This window comes from Lissotriton vulgaris, chromosome 4_1 (genome assembly GCF_964263255.1).
Source record: "Lissotriton vulgaris chromosome 4_1, aLisVul1.2, whole genome shotgun sequence".
NCBI classification, from domain to species: Eukaryota; Metazoa; Chordata; class Amphibia; order Caudata; family Salamandridae; genus Lissotriton; species Lissotriton vulgaris.
The window spans coordinates 1,401,760,251-1,401,784,343 of record NC_141691.1 but is presented as its reverse complement, the minus strand read 5'-3'; the positions used below and the strand labels follow the sequence as shown (position 1 = coordinate 1,401,784,343).

At 44.4% G+C, this 24,093-nt stretch overlaps 1 protein-coding gene across 1 annotated transcript in view; it reads left to right on the top strand.

Moving 5' to 3' along the window:
* Window positions 1–24,093, top strand: part of OSBPL1A (oxysterol binding protein like 1A) — a 2,145,795-nt gene that overhangs the window by 332,274 nt on the left and 1,789,428 nt on the right. Inside the window, exon 6 of the mRNA XM_086965647.1 lies at window positions 18,973–19,058. Within this exon, the coding sequence (XP_086821773.1) occupies window positions 18,973–19,058 (86 nt within the window). The remainder of the gene's footprint in view (window positions 1–18,972; window positions 19,059–24,093) is intronic.

Below are 24,093 nucleotides of genomic sequence, written 5' to 3'. Positions count from 1 at the left end.
GATACACAAAACCATGTCTGGGAGGGTGCTAGCACCGCCCCTGACAGGAAACCCTTTGTCCAGGCTCCCCTCGCTGGAAGGACTCCCAGCTGCAGGGGGTCAGACTCGTGTCTGTGGTGGCAGCATCCATTTTGTGGAGCTGAGGCTTCGTTCAACTTTAACCGGGGTTCACAGTTACATACATGTCGTGTCCCTCTAGAAGGGTGGAATGCTAACCCCGTCGCCAGAATTGGCGAGGGGTTAGTATTCCAATTCGTATGACACCTTACTCGACATGTTTTGATAAAGCAATACCAAAGTTAGCATTTAACCGCGAGGATTATAATGCACTTAAGAGTATATGGTATGCGATATCATGGAACAGCTATTAGGACTTGGTTCTGCAAGCTGCAGACAGGCTCAGCTCATGCCAGAGCACCATCTCACACGATTCCAAGCACTCTGCCTTCAGGATTGTCAAGGCCTGCCATAGGAGTGACTGATAGGAATCTGTGTGTCCATTTTAGGGTTAGGTGTAGGTATACTACACCTACAGCAAAGGGTGATTACACGACTTTGCCCCAGCTGTCATGCAGCCAGTTGTGTCAAATTTAGGAGGCCAGCCAGGGGTGGCATAATACATGCTGCAGCCCCTGGCAGCCCTGGGTACACCTATGCCCTGAGTTACAGGGTCTGATAAGGTGGCCCAGTACCAATTGGAAATGCACCTAGGGTACATGGAATCCATTTTACAGAGAGAGCAGTAGGCCTGGGGTCCTGATTGGCAGGGCCCCAGGTCGACTATGTCAAAAACCAGCTAAAACACAGGGCAAAAAGTTGGGGGCAACCATAGTCAGGAGGTACCTTCCTACAATCACTAATTTTATTCCTTTACAAATTATGCTGAGTGATTGACGCCTACTTGATCTGACCCCAAAAGCAACTCTAATCGATAGAATCTTCTCTGAGATTATTCACCATCATTCAGTGAGATAATCTTTCCAAAACATGCTTTTTCATTTTGGTATTTATTTGACCAGCCTTGGTGTATCATGACTTCACTCTGCAAATAATTTGTCACTTGTGTGTCCAGCCCAGAGAATTGCCTATTGTGTGTTACATTAGTCAACGCAGTTCCAGTTTCTGATGGGCTAAAATGATCCATCGGCCACGGAAACCTCTCAAGGGGGGATTGCCTCCTCTGTTTCATTCTTTGTCTCCTGGATTCTGCCAAGTTATTGACTGCAGGTAATCAGTCTAGTCTAGGTTACTCCTTTTCTCAATTGTGCATTTGTTAATGAAACAACAGTAAAGAATAATCGAGGAATTGTAGCTGAGCTGGAAACCTGTAGCAGAGACGGAAACCTGTAGCAGAGACGGAAACCTGTAGCAGAGACGGAAACCTGTAGCAGAGACGGAAACCTGTAGCAGAGACGGAAACCTGTAGCAGAGACGGAAACCTGTAGCAGAGACGGAAACCTGTAGCAGAGACGGAAACCTGTAGCAGAGACGGAAACCTGCAGCAGAGACGGAAACCTGCAGCAGAGACGGAAACCTGCAGCAGAGACGGAAACCTGCAGCAGAGACGGAAACCTGCAGCAGAGACGGAAACCTGCAGCAGAGACGGAAACCTGCAGCAGAGACGGAAACCTGCAGCAGAGACGGAAACCTGCAGCAGAGACGGAAACCTGCAGCAGAGACGGAAACCTGCAGCAGAGACAGCTTCTCCAATAGACCTGTAGCAGAGACAGAAACCTGCAGCAGAGATAGCGTCTCCAACAGAAAGAAAGCTGCAGCAGAGCTGGAGACCCCGCAGCAGGAACCTGCAGCAGGAACCTGCAGCAGAGACGGAAACCTGCAGCAGAGACGGAAAGCTGCAGCAGAGATAGTGTCTCCAACAGAAAGAGCGCTGCAGCAGAGCTGGAGACCCCGCAGCAGGAACCTGCAGCAGAGTTAGAACCCTGCAGCAGAAACCTGCGGCGGAGACTGATACCTGCAGCGGAGACAGAAAGCTGTAGCTGAGACAGCGCCTTCAACAGAAAGAGAGCACTGCAGCAGCTGAAGAACAGCAGAAGAGGGGCTACCCAGAGACCGGCACTTTTCCCCCTAGGAGCACGAGAGATATGACCGGTCCTGTCTTCCAGACAATAGTGTGCGGATGCCGCGGCGTTCCTGGCTCGGTGATGCGGTGAGTGAGACGCGACCGATCCTCCTGCACAAACGGCCCAGATTAACAGAAGGCCGTGGGTGCGATACAAATGTAAGGATATCCCGCTGGCATTGGCGGAGCTGATCTGCTCGCTGCGGGAGCCTAGCCAATTTGTTCAAAATCGCTGGGGGCATTGTGGAGCGGCGAACAGCCACATGCAATCCTAATGTGGGCTCAGAGAACCGGCAGGTATCAAAATGCAGATTGGTGCTCTAGCCCGAGTGCCACACCACGCACGCTGGGCTCCTCCCAAAAATGTTATCTGAACATATGTTCAATTTGAAATGGTGTCTTATGTAAATCCTCCCTACGCTCGGCCTGACTTTAAAATGGCAGCCGCGCTTGAGACTCAAGATAATGTTGCCCTAGCCTGAACATGGACTCGGTTCATAAAACTACTTGATCCAACCATTATTTCTGATTTATACTGATCCCCAATTAACACCTTCAATATTCAGGATACGTGTCGACACTTAGTGAAAACATGAAGCTTTTCGACTAGGTGCCTGCGCAAATGCCCAAACACTCATTATTGTTTTCACATTCACTGAGGGCAAGCTGGAGGACGAGGTGACCAACGCTGCTACAATAGAATTATGACGTTGCCCCTTGGGCAGAATCCAGAATTGTTCGGACTTTTCGCTGAACTAGAATAACGTTTGGTTGATGCTCGGTGGAGCTATCACATGAAGCAATAGAGGAGCTTGACTCTGGGTCGCCCCCCACTTGGTTGGCACCTACCCTGCTGGATATCAAACATTGTTTTTTTCCCATCAACCGGTTATGTTCCTTTTCCTCCCTCCATCGATCTTGTTTTTCTATGTTTACTGAATACTCTTGCAACAAATTTAACTGTAATGTAACTGTAACTGATGTAACGCTGTAACTCGTCTTAATCCTCATCTAAAGCGCTCTGATACCTTCGGGCCCAGCCTGGACTTCGTCTCCTTGCCATGTCTCCTACCCCCTCTCCTACTTCTTCCCTCCGTCATTCTTTGCTTGCTTCCCCTATTCCTTTCCTCTTTTCCCTGAATCTTTTTCCCCCTCCATGCTTTGTTTATCCTGTGCCTATGCTCCGCTCAATCGCCCTCCATGTCGCCCTTTTTACATTATCCCCTTACCCTCTACACGCCATGAACCAACAGATGCAACCCGTAATTGACGCACCTTCTGTAACAATCGGTAATATGTAACCTATGTAACCCTACCAGCCTAACTCCCTAAAACTGCCCCTTAAGTATGCCCTTGTCCTAAGCACTCCTACTCCCCTTGTTGGGGATTGATCCAGTATTTTTGCCCTGGAGTCTCAGAGACCCTTCTCTGAGAGTCCACAGTGACAAGGGGGTCTCCCATAGTAGAGGACTGTGATGTATTCCCTTAACTCTGTGAACTGTATCCTACCTACTGGATGTCGGACGTCGGACTCTGTGTTCACGCTGGGTTTTCTACCCCCTCCCCCTCCTCTTCCCTCCTTCATTCTTTTAAGTGTGGCCGTGACCAAAGTACTCCTCTCCCCTTGTTGGGGAGGGATCCAGCATTTATGCCCTGGAGTCTCAGCAACCCCGCTGAGAGAGTCCAGCTGCGACAAGGGAATCACACAAAATGGAAGTCTGAGAATGACCCTTTACCGCAGGGAGCCGTCTCCCACCCAACCGGACATCGGACAGAGTTACCGCTCCTCTCCTCGCCAGGCCTCCTAGCCTCTCCCCCACCTCTTCCCTCCTTTCAGTCTTGACTTGCCTCGCCTTTTCCTTTCCTCTCTCCCCTAAATCTGTCTCCCCCTGCCTGATTGGTTCTTCCTTGTGCCTATTCTCCGCTTAATCTCCCCCACGTCGCCCTTTGACAGTACACTTCTACACGCCATGAACAAACGGATGTAACCTGTAATTTATGTACCTTTCTGATGTAACTTGTAATTGATTTACCTTCTGTAACAATGTGTAATGTGGAACCTATGTAACTTTCCTCATGTAAAGCGCTCTGATACCTCCGGGTCTAGCCATCGCTATATAAAACTCAATGAAATGAAAAAAAAAAATCCTTATGGTTAAAAAATTCCATTAATGGCTTCTGTTAATCAGGGGCCAGTGAAGCTTTATATACTCCTGTTTATGCTGTGCCTCCTATGCACCTGGTATAGTTAGGGTGTAGTGGAACTACTGCTCAGTGGACGACCGGCAGAGCAGACGTATGAATAAAAACTGAAAGTGTTACCGTGGATTTTGCCACAAAAGCGTACATATACTCTTTCAGGCTTATGCAGGGCTTTTCTGCTTGTTATTAAACGTCCTGCTTTCATAGCCGCTGTGTTGTTGGGCAGTACTGCTTAGGGAACATCTTTGGGCTGCAGAAACAGGACTCCTGATGCCACACACATTGACTTTTACACAGATTCTAAACTAGGTGGGAGCACAGTCCTTATAAGTGGATAAGGGGAATGACATTGCGTTCCACAAGAATAAACAACTGTTATTTGTCAAGAACGCCAAAAGACTGCCTCGAGGGTGAGCGTGCAGAACACAAATAAAGGTAATATTGTGTTAACAATATATAAAAGACAATGATAACTATCAGGTGACTGTGATGGCAGAATTAACCCTCTTAACTATTCTATGTGAATGGATATTTATCATTTGCAAGTGGTTTTATCATCTAATACTTTGTTAAGTAATAGTTTCACAGTTCTCATTTTTCGGCAGAAACAAACAGTGTTAGCTATCTCCTATACACTCTCCTATAAATACTTAACTAATGTACGCAGCTATTTGCTTGATAAATTTCACCAAATCCAAAATGCAGTGACTTACATAATTTATTCCAGTGAGCAACAGCTATCATTAAAGGAACACACTCAATTAAATCATTATGTATGGTACACATTACCATCTGGGCTCAATTGTTTCCTTTTTCCACGTTTTAAACTGTATGAACCTCAGAAAGCACTGCAGACCGCAAAAAAACATGTTGCTCTCAACCTAATATAAACTTATTTTGACTTGTGCTTGTGTTGGTTGTCTGTTTACTTATGTAATATTGCGCGACCTCCTCTGATGTGTCTGTAAAATGTACCTTTTGTCCCAAATTTTTGTGTTGAATTCTGAACTACTGTCCTGAATTTTTGTCCTGAATTTTGACCCTTTGTCCTGAATTTTTACACTCACTGTCCTGAATTTGCACCCATGCCAGTTGGTCACCCTAGTTGGGCTTCTTTGAATCCTCTCATTACCACTGGGTCTTATATTTGTCATGCATAGTCCGGTTAAAGCGGATAGCGTGTTCATTCACTATTGCAGTCTATCCTGGAGCAGAACAGGACATCCGTCTTGCTTGGCCTCCTGGCTGACGGCAACACTCCTGTATACCTTGGCTGTCTGTCACATACTCCGCAATCACCTAACAGTGTCACGCGGCCTTTGAGCGGATTTCTTACACACACTTGCCAGAGAGTAACACGTGACCACCAATAGAGAGTGCCCCTCCTTCATGAGCTCAAACCTAACTAGGAATGAGCTCTGCGGCATCCCAGTTCATAAAAAAAAGCATGTGTTGCCGGCTCTTGTGCTCCGATATGGTGGTCTACGACTGTCTAGTGCGGCAAGTAGCGGACAACACTGAACAGTGCGCTCTTCGAGTCCGCACGGGTGGGAAGCAGCAACAACAGTTGGTACAAGGGTGTGAAAGCCATCAGCTGTATAAAAGGGCTATGGTCCAGTGCTAGTTCTTAGCAGGGGACGAACATGTGATTTGCCCAGAATCACAGGATGTTGAGTCGACGCCAATTGTCACACCTAATTCTTGCTGTGGTCTTCTTCTGCTCCCCTGCCTTCAGCCCCTTCGTTTCTCTTCCTTGGTAAATACATGCATGTGCTATTTTATTCTTACAATAAGAAGTCCATAATTGCCTTTTCACGTTAAACCCGATTTTCATTGTAGAGCTGTTGGATTTTATTTTACGAAAATGCTTTCAGTTTACATTTATTTTTCTTGTCTAAATGTTAACACGTGCTTCTTAAATTGTTTTTCTGTTTCTAGAACATGCCATTGCATGTGCAATGTCTGTCTAGGGCTTTCCTTCTTCTGGCCCTTCCTACGCCTATTTGAGCCTCTGGTACACCAGGCAGTCAGCTTGGTTGACCAGGTGAAAAGTTGAGGGCATCTTTCTCGGGTGCATTAATAATTTAGGCCTTTTGGGGCCAGTGGGACTTTGAGCCATTGTCTCTGTAAACAAGCATTTGCAATGCAATAGGTCTCGCATTATTAACGTTTGAGTTATTGCCATTGCTAAATAATGCAACACCAATATCTCAAACTTTAATAATGCCAGACCGATTGCATTGCAAAAGCTTGTTTGGTTTTCTCCCGTGTCAAAACGGTTTCTACCCACTTAAAAAAAAATATTGTTGGAAGAAGCCTTATTACCACATCCCTCTGTAGAGTATTCTATTCCTAAACTGTAGGCTTGGCAATCTAGAAAATAGGATCACTCTTCCTTACCCTCACACAGTGCTGACACCAATAACTTTTCCAGCTATTTGGCCAGAAAAGCAGAGACCCTCAACACTTGCACCACTTATGTTGCCAGACTGTTCTCATGATACTATAAAAGCTGAATCACAGCAACCAGCTATATGTATTTAAAAATCATTTGACAAGAAAAAACTTGCAGCACTTTAAAATATCCCTATTTACTAAATAACCTGCATTCTTTCAGTTCTCCAGTATTAGTCTTTCATAGATTCACTTGCTTGAATAATTCCCAGTCATCGAAGTGGGAGTCCCACTGTACATAACATAGTAGTAAAAAGCATATTTACATAAATATATACATAATATATACATATAGACACATAAAATAATATTCCATAATATGTATATTCTTTAAAAAAAATAAAATCTTAAAGTACCATAGAACAAAATAGGACCATATAAAGCATTGAGGGAGAGCTCACTTTAGTAACATATCAATGTCATTATAATAGTCCACTTTCCAGCCAATCAGGCGGTAGCACCCTCTAGAACCTTCTCCACAGAAGCTCAAGCCCTCAGATTTTCTACCACACGTTGTGTGCAGTGAGTCTCCCAGAGCTCTGCTCAGTTTTTTCCTCAACTTCAAGTTTCAAACCTTCAAGTATGTCTAGTACAAAGAAATCTTTATTCAGGCCCTGTTCAGCCTGTGGAAAACTTCGTCTTTTCTCTGAGGACCCTCATAAGAAATGCATTTATTGCTTGTATCTGGACCATGAGGTGAGGAGTTGTAAATTTAATAGGACATTTTCTAATAAGACCTCAAAAGATAGAAAGGCCCATCTCCTTCTGTGGCTACAGAAGTTGAAGACCTCAGACAATCCTGTGTCTGATTTAGAGAGTGTGTCTTCTCGCCAGTCTATGACCTCTCTCAAGCGTTGGTCTGAGTCTGATGTTCCTTCTCCTTTCCTTAAGAAAAAGAAGCTCGTAGACGCTTCAAAATCAGTCTCCCCACTGGATCTGCCAGCATCTACGCCTGCGGGACTTAGTTCTCTGGCATCGCAGATCCACGCTGTGCCCTCGTCCTCAAAAACGAGCGCAGCTCGTCGGCGAGCTCGTCGACGCGCACGTCGACGACGACGAGATCCGTCGACGTCATGCCGACGACAACATCTTGCTCTATGTCGACGACGACTGCTTTGTTGACGCTGGTCCAGGAGGCCCGGCCTATTACTTCCATTATCAAGATCTCGACGGCGAAGAAATCTGCCTCGTCGACGACCCAGTCAAAACACCATTCGTCGACTAAGGCTTTGTCGACTCGTCACTCATCGTCGACGCCTTCAACTTAATCGACGACGGCCACGCCGGCGGCCTCCATCCCGTCGACGGCGAGCTCCTCGTCGACGGCAGCTTCGTCGACGTCACAAATTTTGTCGATGGCAGCCACACAAACGTCGTCCTGCTCCACCCAGATACTGCAAATATTAGGGCACAATAGGAACAGAATTCGCACAAATTCTACACTTTTGCTTAGTTTTTTGTGTGTTCCTATTTCGTTGTACCACATGTCAAAATTAACACGTATCTAGTGGTGGTGGAAACAAGTAGGCTAGTATTCCATTTCTCTGTCCACTTGTTCATTTTTTATTTAGGATTGGTGCCTCAGCACAACGTTATATTTTGAGGCATAGCACAGTTGTTTATTGTAATCACAATTATTATATGTGTACATTGTAATTTCATGTATTGTTTTTTGGTTTCAATGCATTTGTGTACTTTTGTGAATGTGGTGTGTATCCTTTGATGCCAAAAACGTTTCAAAAAACTTTTCTATAAAAATATAAGTGATCAATCACAAATGGGTTGTCCGCCTAGCAATTACTTATACTAGGTGTGCATTTGTTTGCATTTATTCAGACTGTCCGGCACTTTCTTGTGTTTGGTTTACACAAACGTCGACGGCAGCGTCGATGACGAAAACAGTGATCTCGTTGTCGAAAACATTGCCGTTATCGTGGACGCCAAGAAAGTCTACTGCAAAGAACTCTACGACGACAGCATCGACGGCCTCGTCGACAGCGAAATTTTAACTGGCAACTGCAACCAGCTTCACAGTCGTCACGGCTACTACGGTCAAGCGTCCAGTTCCTTTGGATTTAAGCCCGTTGCAACCTCGCACAGGTCCACTGCCTCAACTATTCGCATCTGATGATGAGGGCAATTCAGATGGCTACTATGTGGACGATAACTTTCGGGCTGCCAATAGCCAGATTAAGTATCAGGACTATGATGATGTTGAGGAGCAAGACTTGCATATCTCGGCTCCAGAAGATTCGCATGATGTTGAACAGGATGTTCCTATGGCACAGTTGCCTCTGTCCTTGATCTCCAATCTGCAACACATGCTCGATGACTACAACCGTCATTTCCCACCTTCCACGCCAGCTTCTCCGCCGCCCACATCCACACAGCCGTCTGTTTCTCTTGCACCAGTCCAATCTCCTATTCCACAGCATACAATTCAGGTGGATACTGGCAATAATACGGACACAGACCCAGATGATGACGCCGCAATGGCAGATTGGGACAATTACCACATTATCACAGAGGTGGTAACTCCTCCAATAAAAAATGACTTTCGAAACTTCAAATCTTTTCCCACTCTGCAAATTGGAGGTCGAATCTCCCAAAGATTTTTAGATTGGTCAGCAATAACTTCCGACCGTTGGGTTTTGGAAGTCATCCAAAGCGGCCACGCTCTGGAATTCATCAAGTTTCCACCCAACCGCCCGCCATCTGGTCCTCCTCAAAAACATATAAAGGAACTGTTTGCACAAGTTGCAGTTATGATTCAGAAAGGTGCAGTCGGAATGGTTCCTCAAACAACAGGGGATGGGCTTTTATTCCCGCTTTTTTCTTATCAGAAAAAAGTCGGGAGAGTGGAGCCCGATCTTAGACCTCAGAGCCCTCAACAAATTTGTCAAGTCCAAGACATTTCGTATGCTGACCTTGCTGGAAATCTTACAGTTCCTGAATCCAGAAGAATTCCTCTCTACAATAGACTTCCAGGAGGCATACTTCCATGTGCCAATCCATCAAAGACACAGGAAGTACCTCTGTTTCAAAGTGGGATCAAAGGACTACCAATTCAAGGTTCTACCTTTTGGACTTCGTTCCGTGCCGAGGGTCTTCACAAAGATCATGGCCCCGGTTGCGGCTTATCTACGCATGCAAATCTACCCTTACTTGGACGACTGCTTAATAAAGGCACCAACCTTCCAAGCAGCAAAACACACTCAGATTTGCCTTTCCCTCTTCCAAAGCTTGGGTCATTCCATCAACCACGAAAAGTCACATGTCCATCCCTTACAACAGAGAGTCTTTTTAGGAGCGTTGATAGATACACGTCTAGCGAAAGTGTTTTTTTCGCAAGAACTCCAACATCGCATCAACAAACTGGTGGCTCTTTTACGCTCAAAGAGGTCCGTTTCTGTCTGGATGTTCAAATCCTTTCTGGGCATGACGTCGTCCTGCATAGCACTAATCCCCAATTGCAGATTGCACATGCGAGTCCTTCAAGAAGAATTGGACAAGCAATGGCGACAAGTCTCAGAGTCGTTCAACGACAAAGTCTTCCTGACCTCTCGCATCCAGGGCGCATTGGAATGGTGGGCTCACCTTTCAAACATCACAACAGGGCGTCTGTTTCAAGAGCCGGCCACAGCGCTTACCCTTACGACGGACGCTTCCTTAGAGGGTTGGGGTGCACACCTCGAGGCAAATGGACAGTCGACAGCGCAAGTGGCACATCAATCGGCTGGAGCTCCTGGCTATCTTTCTCGCCCTAAAATCGTTTCGACTACTGGTGGAAGGAAAGTCTTTGTTGGTGCGTACATGCACTACCTCAACAAGCAAGGGGGTACAAGATCTCTTCCGCTCTCCAAACAGGCACAACAGATCTGGAAGGGGCAATACAACATCGTGTTCACTTGACCGCTGTTCATGTCCCGTATATTTCCAACGCCCTTGCAGACTCTCTCAGCAGATCGACCACAGACAACCACAAGTGGGAACTCCATCAGTCAACTCTGGAGTATGTGTTTCGCACGTGGGGCCGCCCAGATATGAATCTGTTTGCGACTCCAGTCAACCGCAAATGCCCACGCTACGCAAAATGGCATCCCAACAAAGGATCGAGCGGGAATGCATTTTCGATCAACTGGTTGAACAAATTCATGTACGCTTTACCGCCGATCCCTCTTGTACCTCGCCTTCTGCGTAGAATGAGGTTTCATCCGTGTCACATCCTGTTGATTGCGCCCAGATGGCCACGTCGACCGTGGTTCACTGATCTACTTCTTCTTCCTCAGTGCGATCTGATCCCTCTTCATCCGTTGCGTCACCTTCTCACCATGGCTCGGGGTCAGATTTGCCATCCAGACCTGGCATCTCTCCAGCTTCACGCTTGGAACCTGAACATCATGAGTTCGCCCATCTGAATCTTGAACCGGACTACAGAGAGGTTCTTGCTCAAGCACGTGCTCCTTCAACCATTAAGACCTATAAATTAAAGTGGAAACGGTTTTGTATCTGGTGCCATTCGGAAAACATTGATCCTATGCTCGCTATTCCTGAGCAGATCTTGCCTTTCTTCCTCCTTTTGGCGAAATCGGGACTTTCACATTCCTCCCTCAAGTTTTTCCTGGCGGCACTTTCCCGTTTTCGACATGTTGGATCTACGTCTCTGTACTCCTCTCGGATCATTCGCCAGTTCTTTAAAGGTCTGTTCCAGTTGTTTCCACCTCCTCCACTGGCTTGGCGTCTGAATCTGGTCCTAGCCCAACTTCTAAAACCTCCTTTTGAACCTATTCACTCAGCGAAATTGAAATTCCTTACTTGGAAGGTTTCCCTCCTCCTCGCACTTTCGTCATCTAGGAGAGTAAGTGATATCAACGCTTTTACTATACAGCCACCCTTTTACTATACAGCCACCCTTTCTCCAATTCTCAAAGGACGCTGTTGCTCTTCAGACAAACCCTAAGTTTATTCTGAAGGTTCCATCGGACTTCCACCTTAATGAACCGATTATTCTTAAGACTTTCTTCCCTAATCCTCAGGCTCCAGCTGAGCGTACTCTTCATTCCCTTGACCTGAACCAGTGCCTCAAATTCTACATCCAACGCACTGCTGCATTTCGAAAGTCTGACCAACTCTTTGTGGCCTATGGAAGGATGCGTAAGTGTCATCCGGTCACTAAGCATACAATCACTCGTTGGATTTCTTCTGCCATCAACGAGCTGGCAAGCCTCTTTCAGCTCCTGTGTCAGCACACTCGACTAGAGCAGTTGCTTCCTCTACTGCCCTGTTTGCAGGAGTGCCTCTGCATCAGATCTGCAGGGCGGCAACGTGGTCCAGCCAGCACACGTTTACGAAGCACTACTGTCTGGAGACAGTCAACGCTGCGGACACTGCTGTGGGTCAAGCGGTGCTTCGAAACCTCTTCAAATAAGGTGAGCCTCTGTTGCTTCCCGCCTCCTATCATAAAAGGTTTTTTCTTATGGATATGCACTGTTGCCTGTATATGTCTATGCGATGCAACTTTCTTTATTGCCTTTTATGATTCTTATTGTGGCGTACTGCTTTCTACTCTTATTCAAGCATGTGAATCTGAAAGACACCCCTAATACTGGAGAAGAACAGAAGTTACTTACCTGTAAACTGTGGTTGTCCAGTATTGGTGTCTTACACAAATTCACATGCAACCCACCCTTCCTCCCCTCAGAGGCTCTCTTCTCCTCATGCACTCTTGGTCACTCCTGTGCTACGAAAATCTGAGGGCTTGACCTTCTGAGGAGAAGGTTCTAGAGGGTGCTGCAGCCTGATTGGGTGGAAAGTGGACTATTATAATAACATTGATATGTTACTAAAGTGAGCTCTCCCTCAATGCTTTCTATGGGCCTATTTTGTTCTATGGTATTTTAAGATTTTATTTTTTGAAAAGAATATACATATTATGGAATATTATTTTATGTGTATATATTATGTATATATTTATGTATATATGCTTTTTACTACTATGTTATGTACCATGGGACTCCCACTTTGATGGCGGGGAATTATTCAAGCATGTGAATCTATGAAAGACACCAATACTGGAGAACCACAGTTTACAGGTAAGTAACTTCTGTTCTTATACTTGTCGGTCTATAACCACTGGTAAGTTAGACCTTGTTTTCACATACTGAGTTCATTTTTGTTCACAGTATCCAGTTTTTTGCATCCTCCTTGCCTGAGCCTGCATTTGATCATATTGTCAAATACCACATAGTTGGGACCAGATAGATCTGTAGGATTACACAGGTTTCTCCTGTTATGCATCTCTCTCTCTCTAATCTGTATTTGCTGTGCCCTGTATTGTTGGGGCTTCAGCACATGATGGTACGCTTCATCTTAATTATGAGGAATAACGTATAGAGTAAGTCCATACTATAGAATCCTCTTGTAAATGAGATTCCATGTCCTTTTTTTTCCTAGGGTAGCTTATAAATATTCTGCGTGATAGTTTTTTTTTTTATATTCTAACACTGTTCACCCAGGTGATCATATCTGAAGCCAGCCTATGCTTTTGCTGATATGCAGGATACATGCTTTGAGGTACTCTTACAAGGGAACTGGCAGGATGTCTAAGAAGACGTTACGTAGTATGGTAATTTAGACCTCTATACTCTCAATATTTTTACAGCAAGATCATTTTTGCTATCTTCTAGCTTTGTGGCCAGTAGGCTCTTCCATTTTTCATTGCTTTAGGGAGAATTTTATTTCAGTATGGTCATCTGCACTGTCCACTGTTAATGTTTTCATGTTGTTAATTCTATGCTCATTTTCTCCGGAGGTGTTTCTTCTTGAGTTTCTCTGTGAAATATGTCTTGTGGTAAGATATTTTAGCTTTAATACCTTGATAAAAATATTGTAAGCGAGTTTGGGACCACTGGCCTCTGTCTCTTCTAATTGCCTAACTTTTGTCTTTTTTAGTGTAAGTGTTCATTTTTCCCTGAGAATTCAGTGCCTTTAGTAAATCTTTCATGCTGTTGCTTAACACATTTGTATTCCTGTGTCAAAACCAAGTAGGCTGTGATTGGTCCCAGATATAACGTGATCACTTCACTGAGGGGGAATGGGTCTGACAACAAGAGGCATATGAAACTTAACTCTGTTGGTGCCCAGCAGAAAGAAACAGTGTGCAGGTCGCAAGCAATACCTGCAGCCGTAGCAGAACATGACAACTCCCGTCAATCATCCAGTACGATGTTCAGCCTTCTCATCACAGAAACTGAGCCGACCAAGTCAAGTCACAACTGAAACCCTGATCACCACGAATGGACAGTTTTTCCCCTCCTGCTTCAATGGCCCAATGTAATTCGCCCACAAGACCCCACTCTCTTTTAATGAGAGTTCACATGGAATTTAATTTTCCTGTGAGAAAACGTTGCCCTGCTAGGTTAGTCTATGAAGACCCTGTCTAATTCCTGTGCCACCACTTCCCAATGGAAAATAAATCTTAGAAGGCAGCAGGTGGTCGTAGAGCTAATGAAAATCCTGAACACCGCCGCGCAGGAGCAATAGATGTCTTGAAATAAAACACCGCATCTCTGACCATCACACACAATGCAAGAAATCGGTGCAACAGCATGTTCTTTATGCACTGATCTGTTGATAATCATATGGATGACATAGCTGCCAACTATATCGTGTGATCAGCACCATGCAGGGGAGTTCAGAACATCTGCCTTGAATGAGATGGCCCCTAGAGCTAATAAGACATAGTAACAGATCTATCATGTAGTATTCAAAAAAGCTGAATGAATAGAGTGAGTCCTAAGGTGCCCTTAAAATAAACTAAGCAATGTGTCACTGCTCCTACCCTTAGACTTAAAAAAAACACATCCTTGAGCCAGTCAAGACATTCAAAAATAGCGTAAAACTAGCAAAACAAAAGCCCCCTGCAAAAAACGTTTTGAAAATCTTAAGTAGACAATGAATTTTCTTGCTGTCACCAGAACCAAATTCAAACGTGATTTGAAAATGCAGTAGGTGGAAAATTCTTTCACTTCTTTAATCTGTGATCCAGTAAAGTGCATGCCGAATCAGAAATCCACTGATGTATTAATGACCTTCAGAGAGACTACTCAAACTCAGCTGACTAATACTGTATTTAAACTTGGATCTTCCACTTATTTCATGGATCCACTCCTTGCTAAAGTCCTTGACGGTTTGGAATGATTTAGCTGAAAAAACTTTGAGGCTGTTCTCAATGTGGTTTTGGGTCATGATATGGCATTGCATATGCTTTGCTTCAAATAATTGAGAACTTCCTGTATATCACAACAACTGAATTTCATCCTTTCGGACTATAGATCAATTCTCAGTGGCGTATGAACCAGTGAAGTTTTTACTCTCCTAAAAATCTTCAAGGACCGAACTAGACTGAATGGTATAGTCCTTAAGTGTTTCTATTCTCAGACTGTGAAGAAAAAAACATGTTCGCTGTATCCAACCCTTCTCCTCAGCAAGGGTTACCCCAATCTTCTAGCCTATTACCTACTATTTTGAATTTACCTAATACGCCTTGATATGCTTTTTAGACACAAAAATATTTTTTATGGATTCTTTTTTTATTCTGATACATTAACAACAATATAATATTTTTTAGCTAAGTAAATGTTTTTAGTTCATCTAGCAACAAAGCAATTAGTTTACATAAACATGTAGAACTACTTAGAAGAAAGTTTCCCTCTTTTAAGTACAATTTTTGAGAATAAAGAAACATGCAAATTGTACACTAAATCTTGTAACGATGCATTGTTTTCTCAAAACGTGTAAATATATCTAACTAACATAAGGTTCGGCTCACATTCTATAGCTGCACAAACACAAATAAAAAGCCAATATTTGCAATTGCAGCACCCACAGAAAGAGGCTTTTGATGCCTTATGATTTTTAATAATTTCAAAGAGACTTTTACCTTGCGGTAACCATTTTGAGTCAATATGCTGTATATTGTGATTAAACGTTTTTGTGAGCTTTAAGTCTGTGCCTCCGATTCACAGCTCTACTTCTAACAGAGTCTTAACAGCTAATCAAAAACAGCTCTAACATATGGGCCTGTTGGTGGAAAAACGAAAAAACTCATAATCCTAATGGGGTACATTTGCATCTCCACCCTAGCTCACCCTTGCTAGTTTTGTTATTCATAAACCTTCACAGAAAGGTTGTGCATATGCAGGTTTCCAGTGTATTTCTGGTAATGGAGCCTCCTGTGCAAATGCATATTTTTGTTTCTCCATGGGGAAAACATTTCTCCCCCATGGAGAAAGTCCTTACCTGGTTACCTAGCACCCCAGCAAGTCGGGGGCGGTCCATTCCCCTTTACACTTTGAAGGAGAGACACGCCAGCCCTTGTCTGGAATAAATCTCTGCTCGTCTCTAGGGTTAAAAGGTGCCAGAGAGGACTTTGGAAACACCCAAAAATGGACATATTTGTGCGTGTTCCCAAACTTCCAATCCACCCCATGAGCGGGAATTACTACTGTTGATTTCTCCACAGTCGTGGAAGGAAACTTCACACTAGTAAATGCATTTACCCACCAGGAATCCCTTAGTGACTTCTTCGAAGACTTACAAACGGTAATTTCATCCATACACTTGTGTCTACGACTGAAATTACCATGATGAATGAAGCCATATATTTGAATGCTTAATCTACTGCGACATCAAGGACTGCAGAAAACCGAAAAGGATTGTGTAAAAGGCAGAGGGCAAATGGCTCTGCATTTTGCTTGAAATCCCATCAAGCAGCTCATTTGAGTAACTGAGGTTAGGTTTGGGGCACAAACTGCAGAGTCAGGCATCTCATGTAAAAATATTATACTTTTGTTTTTTTAATTAGCCTCGTAAACTTTTCATACCTTCTATATACTGATGATACCCCAATGTACTTGATAGTTTCCTCCCTGAAGGACATTCCTTGGAAAGCTTGTCTTTTTTTAAGATATTTAGTAAATAGATGGTTAATTATTTCAAGTAAAAGCTACACAAAACATAATTCCTGTTAATTCTCCACACCCAAACGTAGTTTTCCATTCTAATGCAATACTGGCTTAATTCTATCAACTTGATGGATTATAAAACAGCCATTACTGAATTTGCTAATTCATCAGCCTTTATACGTGTTGAGAATCTGAATGTACATGCACCCATAAACTCAAAGAGCAATAGTGTGCAACATATTTGTACTTCACTCGGGAGCAAAACCCTATTTTTGAAGGTTACCTTAAACCCGTAGTACAGGTGTCTTATCAAGGCTAGGTCTTGGGAACTGTTTACTTGGGGTATACCCAGGATTCCCCTTGTTCCTCTTAAGGCGGACATACATTCCTTAGTTAGGTTGATTCCAGGATTAAAAAGTTTGAGCACTTCACATCAGCCCTGACCATCCCTAAATTGTTTCCTGTTGAAACCATATATTCAAATTTGTCTGTATTGCTCATAAAGCACTTAACGATATGCACTGAAATACATGTTTGAGAAATTGATTATAGACGGTCCTCCCTCTAGCCCTCTTAAGCTCTTCTTCAGCCTTGATAAAACAATGAACTTCAACGCAGTCCTCCTCAGGGAATGCACCAAGATTTTGATCTCTGCAATCGGGATAAATCAATCCTATGACGTTTTGAAAGAATGTGCTGTATATATCTTGATTCTTTTTTATCCTGGAGTTGTCTTTATTCTAGGTTGTTCTTTTCACTTTTGAATAGTTTGCAAATTCGTACAAACATCTTACAATTCACTCTTTTTGTAATTGAGTGACACAGCTCTTCGAGCTGGCTCGCACTATTTAAAAATGCAAATTATTTTCTTAGGCCTAAATGTTCTACTCAAACGTACTAATGTTTGTGGTCTCCGGTAATCTCAAAAATAGCACTATAATGCATACTCTTGTGATCCAATAAACTTAAAGCCTTCTTCTCTCCTGCACCTCAGGTTATTGTAAGATTGTTTTGAAACAAGCCCATGCCCAGGGATTCAAGTGTTTTGTGTTGTCAGATTGCATGATGATGTTAAAGACTATTTTTGCTGATCATGCTTCGGTTCTGGGCTCTTCAGGAGCTTAGTCCAAGATATAGCACACTTCTGTTAGATATTTTAGTGGACGCCAGTAAGTGTTTAAGACTTCCAATCATGACAGTATGTGCTGTGCTCTGATCTCACACCCCCCCCCCCCTTCTGCATCAGGGCACTGTGGTCACTAGTATCGAGAAGCACTGAGAGCTACTGTAGAAAGGGCTGTTAGACTTTTTGCAAATACTAGTGCCTCTCTGTGCCTAAAGCGGGAGCTGCATTTAGCAGCCTGCTTCAGTGAATGCACTTGGTTACCCTACCTCCTCCTGACCTCCCGGCCTCCCTAAGCTCTCCTCTTACTGGCTCAGAGTACATTTATAATCTGCTCTGAGAAGATTATATACAGCCTACTGGCAGGGCCGGCTTTAGCGTTGGTGGCACCTGGCGCGAAAATAATTTTTGGGTGCCCCCTCACCCCATGACCACCTCCTCGGATTCTCTTACTACCATCGGGTAAAAGTGCCCCTCATCTCTCCAGTCATAAGTTATTGTTGAACTCCCTGAAGTCAGCCACCCCTGCACAGGTCAGCACCCAGTGCGGCCGCACCAGTCGCACTGCCCTAAAGCTGGCCCTGCCTACGGGTACCCTCATTTTACCCACATCTGACACAAAACCCTGCACAACGGCTTCCGTTTTGCTTCTGTTGCTGCTCCTGTCCCCAGACTCTTCTGGACTTTGCCTTTTGTATCAGCCCACAGCCTTCCTACAGTATAGATAATTCCATTTAGTCACACGCCTGAAGAGGGAGAAATACACTTTAACACTGCCAGGGACTGAATTAGTCAATGAAACAGTTCATCATTTAGCAGTATCTGCAATAACCTATAACCTATCCTATATTTGTAAAGCGCACGTTCACCCTCGGGCATTTTGCCGCATAATAACAGATATTTGTTACCTAACTCAATGGTACTCCTTTCATCAAACTCATATGGATGAAAGGCGTAGTGGCCCGCAGGGATTTGAACCTGTTACCATGAGGTCGAACAGTAGACTTATTAGTCCGCTGAGCCACCAGACCCGGCACCAAGATAACCTGACCTTTTGATAGACGTTGTGTCCGTTATCTCAAGATTTTACAAAACTAAAGGTGTGTGGCTCAGGAGTCCTAACTGCACCTTTTCATTTCTTTTAACAGCTGCTGAACGAACAAGGGAGAGAAAGCTTGAAGAAATGCTTTTAAGAGCAGCAAGAGAGGGAGAAATTGAAAAACTTTCAGAATTGGTAATTGGAATATTTCTTAATGTATTTCTATGTTGCAGTGAAGAATTGTTTTCTGTATACAGTGACACATAAAATAAGACCTTCATGCTTGACAATACAGGCGCTCCATGGCAGGAGAAGTGATTGACCAAACAAACACAGAGCATGCATGGAAAGAGGTAAACTCAATTGGACGGAGCTCCAGCCTACTCTATAGATATATTTAAAGTATTGGTAACAATAGGTCACCACACAGCTGCGCTTCAAGCTAGACCTAAAAAAGCACTAGTGAGGCATTTCATTAGAAACATCCTGAAGTTAGTACAGTATTTTCGCCAGTTCCCAACCTGTTGTAACAACGCTTTAGGAAATATGAAGTGTTATGGGGGAAGATGCATGAAAGACACTTAGTAAATTAGACAACGGGAAGGAATATGATTTGTTATCACAGTCCTGACAGTAGGTGCATTTATTAATGGATGAGATTACCGCTGTTCTAGCCAATATTACATATTTACACCTTATCAATGAAGATACTCTGATTATAATATTTGAATTGTTGTGTTGAAGTAAATGGTAATTGTTTAATGAGCACTACGGTTCTTAGTACACCAATTGTTGTTTTGCTATAATTGATTAATTTGTTTATGCTGAAAATTTACATGTGTAGTTATGCATGTGTATAGTTCTTGAGGGCTGTAATCAAGTGAACTGTGCTGCATGTTTCTGTATCATTTCACTTTTATCACTTGATAGGCGCACACCAGTCTTCCGTTTCACTTTTATCACTTGATAGGCGCACACCAGTCTTCCTCTGGTTCTTTGCCACTATCTGCTTCTCAGTGTATTCTTCCCCGGCTCCCTCTTTCCTTGCTGCATTGATCCTGCTACCCCTCCCTCTTTCTCCTACCACAGTTCGCATCTCAACAGTCAGAGGGTTGATCTATCTTATGGCTTTGGCCTTGATTGTTTGTTTAACTGCCTGAGGCCGTTGGTAGTTTTGCTGTGTTTGCTGACCGTCTCAGGTCATGTAGACAAACTGATGCTGGAGGCCATCAAGGATGAAGGCAGAGTGTGATGTATAATCCATGAGATCTGGATATCAGCTCTTCAACCACTAACCTTTCCAATCGACCACAGGAATATTTCTGTCCTATTCGTCTATGCCCGAGCTCACAATTTTCTCCTGCAGCTCTCAGAGCAAGTCTTAGCCCCCGAAGATATGCTTTCCACAAGGACTGTACCGCCTGCAAGTGGCAGTCCACTAAGGACACAGTGAGAAGAATGGATGTAGGCTGAATCATCTGCATCTGTGCCTCCGTCACAGTAGTTTCAAAAAGCCATGGATCTGTATGAGATGCCTGCTTCATGCTTCCGTCAGACATGCGCTCCTCCCAGGACTTCATGGATAGAGTAACACTTCCTGTGGCACTTCACCATAATTAATGGCAAGACATTCACAGACCGCCACAAATGTGAACCGGACAGTGGTCACAGTACAAGCAATATTCCTGATATCTCGTTCGAAATTGCATTTAGTTCAGCAAGCTTATTAGAAAATAATAGAAGGAAAAACTAATTCCAGCTGCAGGATCGTCATGCTCAAGATCAGTTGTCTAAAATTGGTCTGGCTTTAAATTGTATGTTTAATTGACTTACGGTGTGCCATGAGAAATATTGTCTACATGTTCCAAATGTTTGGCAAGCTTGAGATTGCATTTGTCTGTGAAAGTGAATGAGGTATGCTTTCTATAGAACCAAGCATTGCAAAGTAGGAAAACTACAAGCCAACAATCTGTAGTTGGCTGGCCCCTGTGTTCAGGAGACATAGTAAACACACTACTAAACGTTGACAGTGAGCTGTTGCGGTTGCTTGTAAAGCGTTGGAGCAGATCCATGAGGGGAGAAAAACGGTCAAGACACTGCAACGTTCGTGGTCCCCTTCAATATGATTCAGCTTTATTGTCTACAACCAGAAACTGCATAGAATGACAATAGACACCAATCAAAAGATGGCAGCACACACAGGAGACGCGCACGAGTGGCTCCCGGCGCGTTCCTGCTGCAAGGCGTCCAAAGGCAGCATTGAAGACTGACAAGAAATGGAGACGTCATGAAAGACTCTACAGATGATCTGCGCGACACCATAGACAAGGTTAGGTGTGCAAGCTGTATTTGAATTTTAAAACGCAGTGCAACTGTCTTCTTTTACAGGCCTCACAGAAGGGAAAACAAAACACTCATTAATTCAAATTTAAAACTGTATATTTCTCACCACGACGGCCTCCTCTTGCAGCAGGCAGGGAAAGAAAGCAATAAAAGTATAGTCCAGCTGTATAACTTTAAAAACACCAAAGGTAGAAAGTAGACCGGTACAAGTAGAGTTTACACCGGTGTTGCGCTGGCGTCTACAGTTCTAAACGCGGGGGCGGGGGGAGGGGGAAGGGGAGGGGGGAGTTAATTCCAGTACAGATATATGCACTTCTTTGTTTCCATGCCTTTTCTATCTTTACTTTCCTATCCACACCCACTTCCCACCCAGGGGCCATATCACAGGCCAAGCACACAGCTCTAAACCTTAGTCGACAAATCTGGGCACAATCCTTTGGGGGGTCAGATGAGCGGCAGACAACAGAGACAGAAGAACCAGATCACACCAAGCGAAACAGCGAAAATAAAAAACAGCCATGGCAGCCCCAACACAAGGTCAATTAAACTCGAACCTTAAGGTGGTGTCCCTTAACGTGAAAGGCCTCAACCACCCAATAAAACGTAGGAAGACTCTAGAATACCTGGCGAAACTGAAAGGAGACGTGTACGTCCTCCAAGAGACTAGAATCTCAGAGGAGGATGCACAACGGCTCATGGCAAAGTGGATAGGCGGGGTCTTCTGCTCACCTGCCATACAGAAGAAAAGAGGGGTGGTCACACTAGTAAGCAAAAGAGCGAACCTGACACTACAGGACAGCTATGCAGACAGACTCCTTGTGACAAGCTTAAAGAGAGGGGAAGAGACGATTCACGTTGCCAACATATATGGGCCTAACTCGGATGATAAGGAATTCTGGAATAGTGTAGAGACCAAACTAGGCGATCTTCCGCAGGAGGACCTCCTTCTGCTGGCGGGAGACATGAACCAAGTACTAGATCAGGCCACTGACAGACATCCATATAGACCGAGCCACGACTCGTAGAACCTAAACATCCTTAGGAACATATGCACCATACTCCAACTCAGGGACCCTTGGAGGCTGCAACATCCAGTTGCCAGGGAATACACCTTCTACTCGCACCCACACAACTCATACAGCAGAATAGATTACTTACTAATGTCAGCCTCCCACACACACCTGATTGACCAAACAGAAATAGCCCCAATTACCATCTCAGACCACGCACACATCTCCCTTTCAATAAGTGGCAGACAAAACGACCCGCCGACCCGCAGATGGAGACTCAATAGTGATATCCTGCAACACCCAGAGAATATAACGGAAATTGAAGGAACCATTAAGGAATACCTAACCTTCAATGACAACACAGAAGTTAACAAAGGCACCCTCTGGGACGCCCTAAAAGCAACACTAAGAGGCAAACTAATAAACATCAAAGCCAGAATGAATAAGGGAAGATACAAGAAAATAGCAGAGCTAGAGGAACAGATCATAGACCTAGAAAAAGGACACTGTGCAAACCTCACTGACAAAAACACACTGTCAGACCTAACAAGGAAAAAATACGAGCTCAACAAGATACTGAGCGAAAGAGCTGGCACATGGATCACAAGTACAAATCCATAAACCTTTGCTCCGCCAACAAAGCAGGGAAAGCGTTAGCCTCGTATCTGAGAGAAAAACAGAGACAACACTCAATTGCGGCGATAACAGACAAAACAAACAAATCACAAACGACCAACAAAGGGATCTTGGAAGCCTTCAAACAGTTCTGTGAGGAACTGTACAGGGCAGACAAGAACCTAGTAGCAGACGGGGGGGGAGGACCTACTAAGCAAAATTAGCCTACTCATGCTAACGGCGGAACAAAGGGAAACACTAGAAGGAGACATCACAGGAACAGAGATAGAGATGGCCATAACAGCACTCAAGGTAAACAAAGCACCAGGGCCTGATGGCTACGTGGCAGCTTTCTACAAGAAATTCCAACAGCCTCTCAAATCCACCCTAGCAGAAGTCTTCACTCACTGCATCCGCGAGAGAAGAATGACAGATTCTATGGCTGAGGCAAATATCCTAATCATCTCCAAAGAAGGCAAAGACCCTCAATACCCGCAGAGCTACCGTCCAATCTCGCTCATCAACGTAGACTGCAAAATCTACGCCAAAATCCTCGCGGCCAGACTCAACGCGCTCTTGCCCCACCTTATCCACAACTCACAGGTAGGCTACCTTAAAAACAGGCTATCGCAAGACAACACCAGACTCCTCTGCCACCTCATCAAACAAACTGCACAGAGCACTGACCAGGCAGTTATGAGCGCGCTAGACGCGGAAAAGGCCTTCGACAGGGTTTCCTGGCCCTTGCTTGACCGATGCATGGAGAAATTTGGCTTAGGTACCAAATACAGGAACATGGTTATGGCACTGTATAAAGAGCCCAAGGCCCGAGTAGTCGTGAATGGGGGCTCATCGGAGCCATTTATACTAGAAAGGGGGACAAGGCAGGGATGCCCGCTATCTCCCGCCCTGTTCCTGCTGGCACTAGAACCGCTGCTGGTCTTGATAAGGAACAACCCAAACATAAGAGGAGTCCAAATAAAAGACAACACAGTGAAACTGGCAGCGTACACTGACGACGTACTAATCACGACAAAAGAACCAACCACCTCCATCGCGGCACTAATGGATGCCATAGAAGAATATGCACGGGCGTCAGGCTATAAACTGAACAGGGACAAATCAGAATGCAAACTCATGAATGTCCATACAACGAAAACAGTTTTAGGATCCTCAGGGCTAGCCTGGCAAACCAAACCCCTAAAATACCTGGGCCTCCTCTTCGGCAGAGACTTGAGAGCAACCCTTGACCACAACGAAGA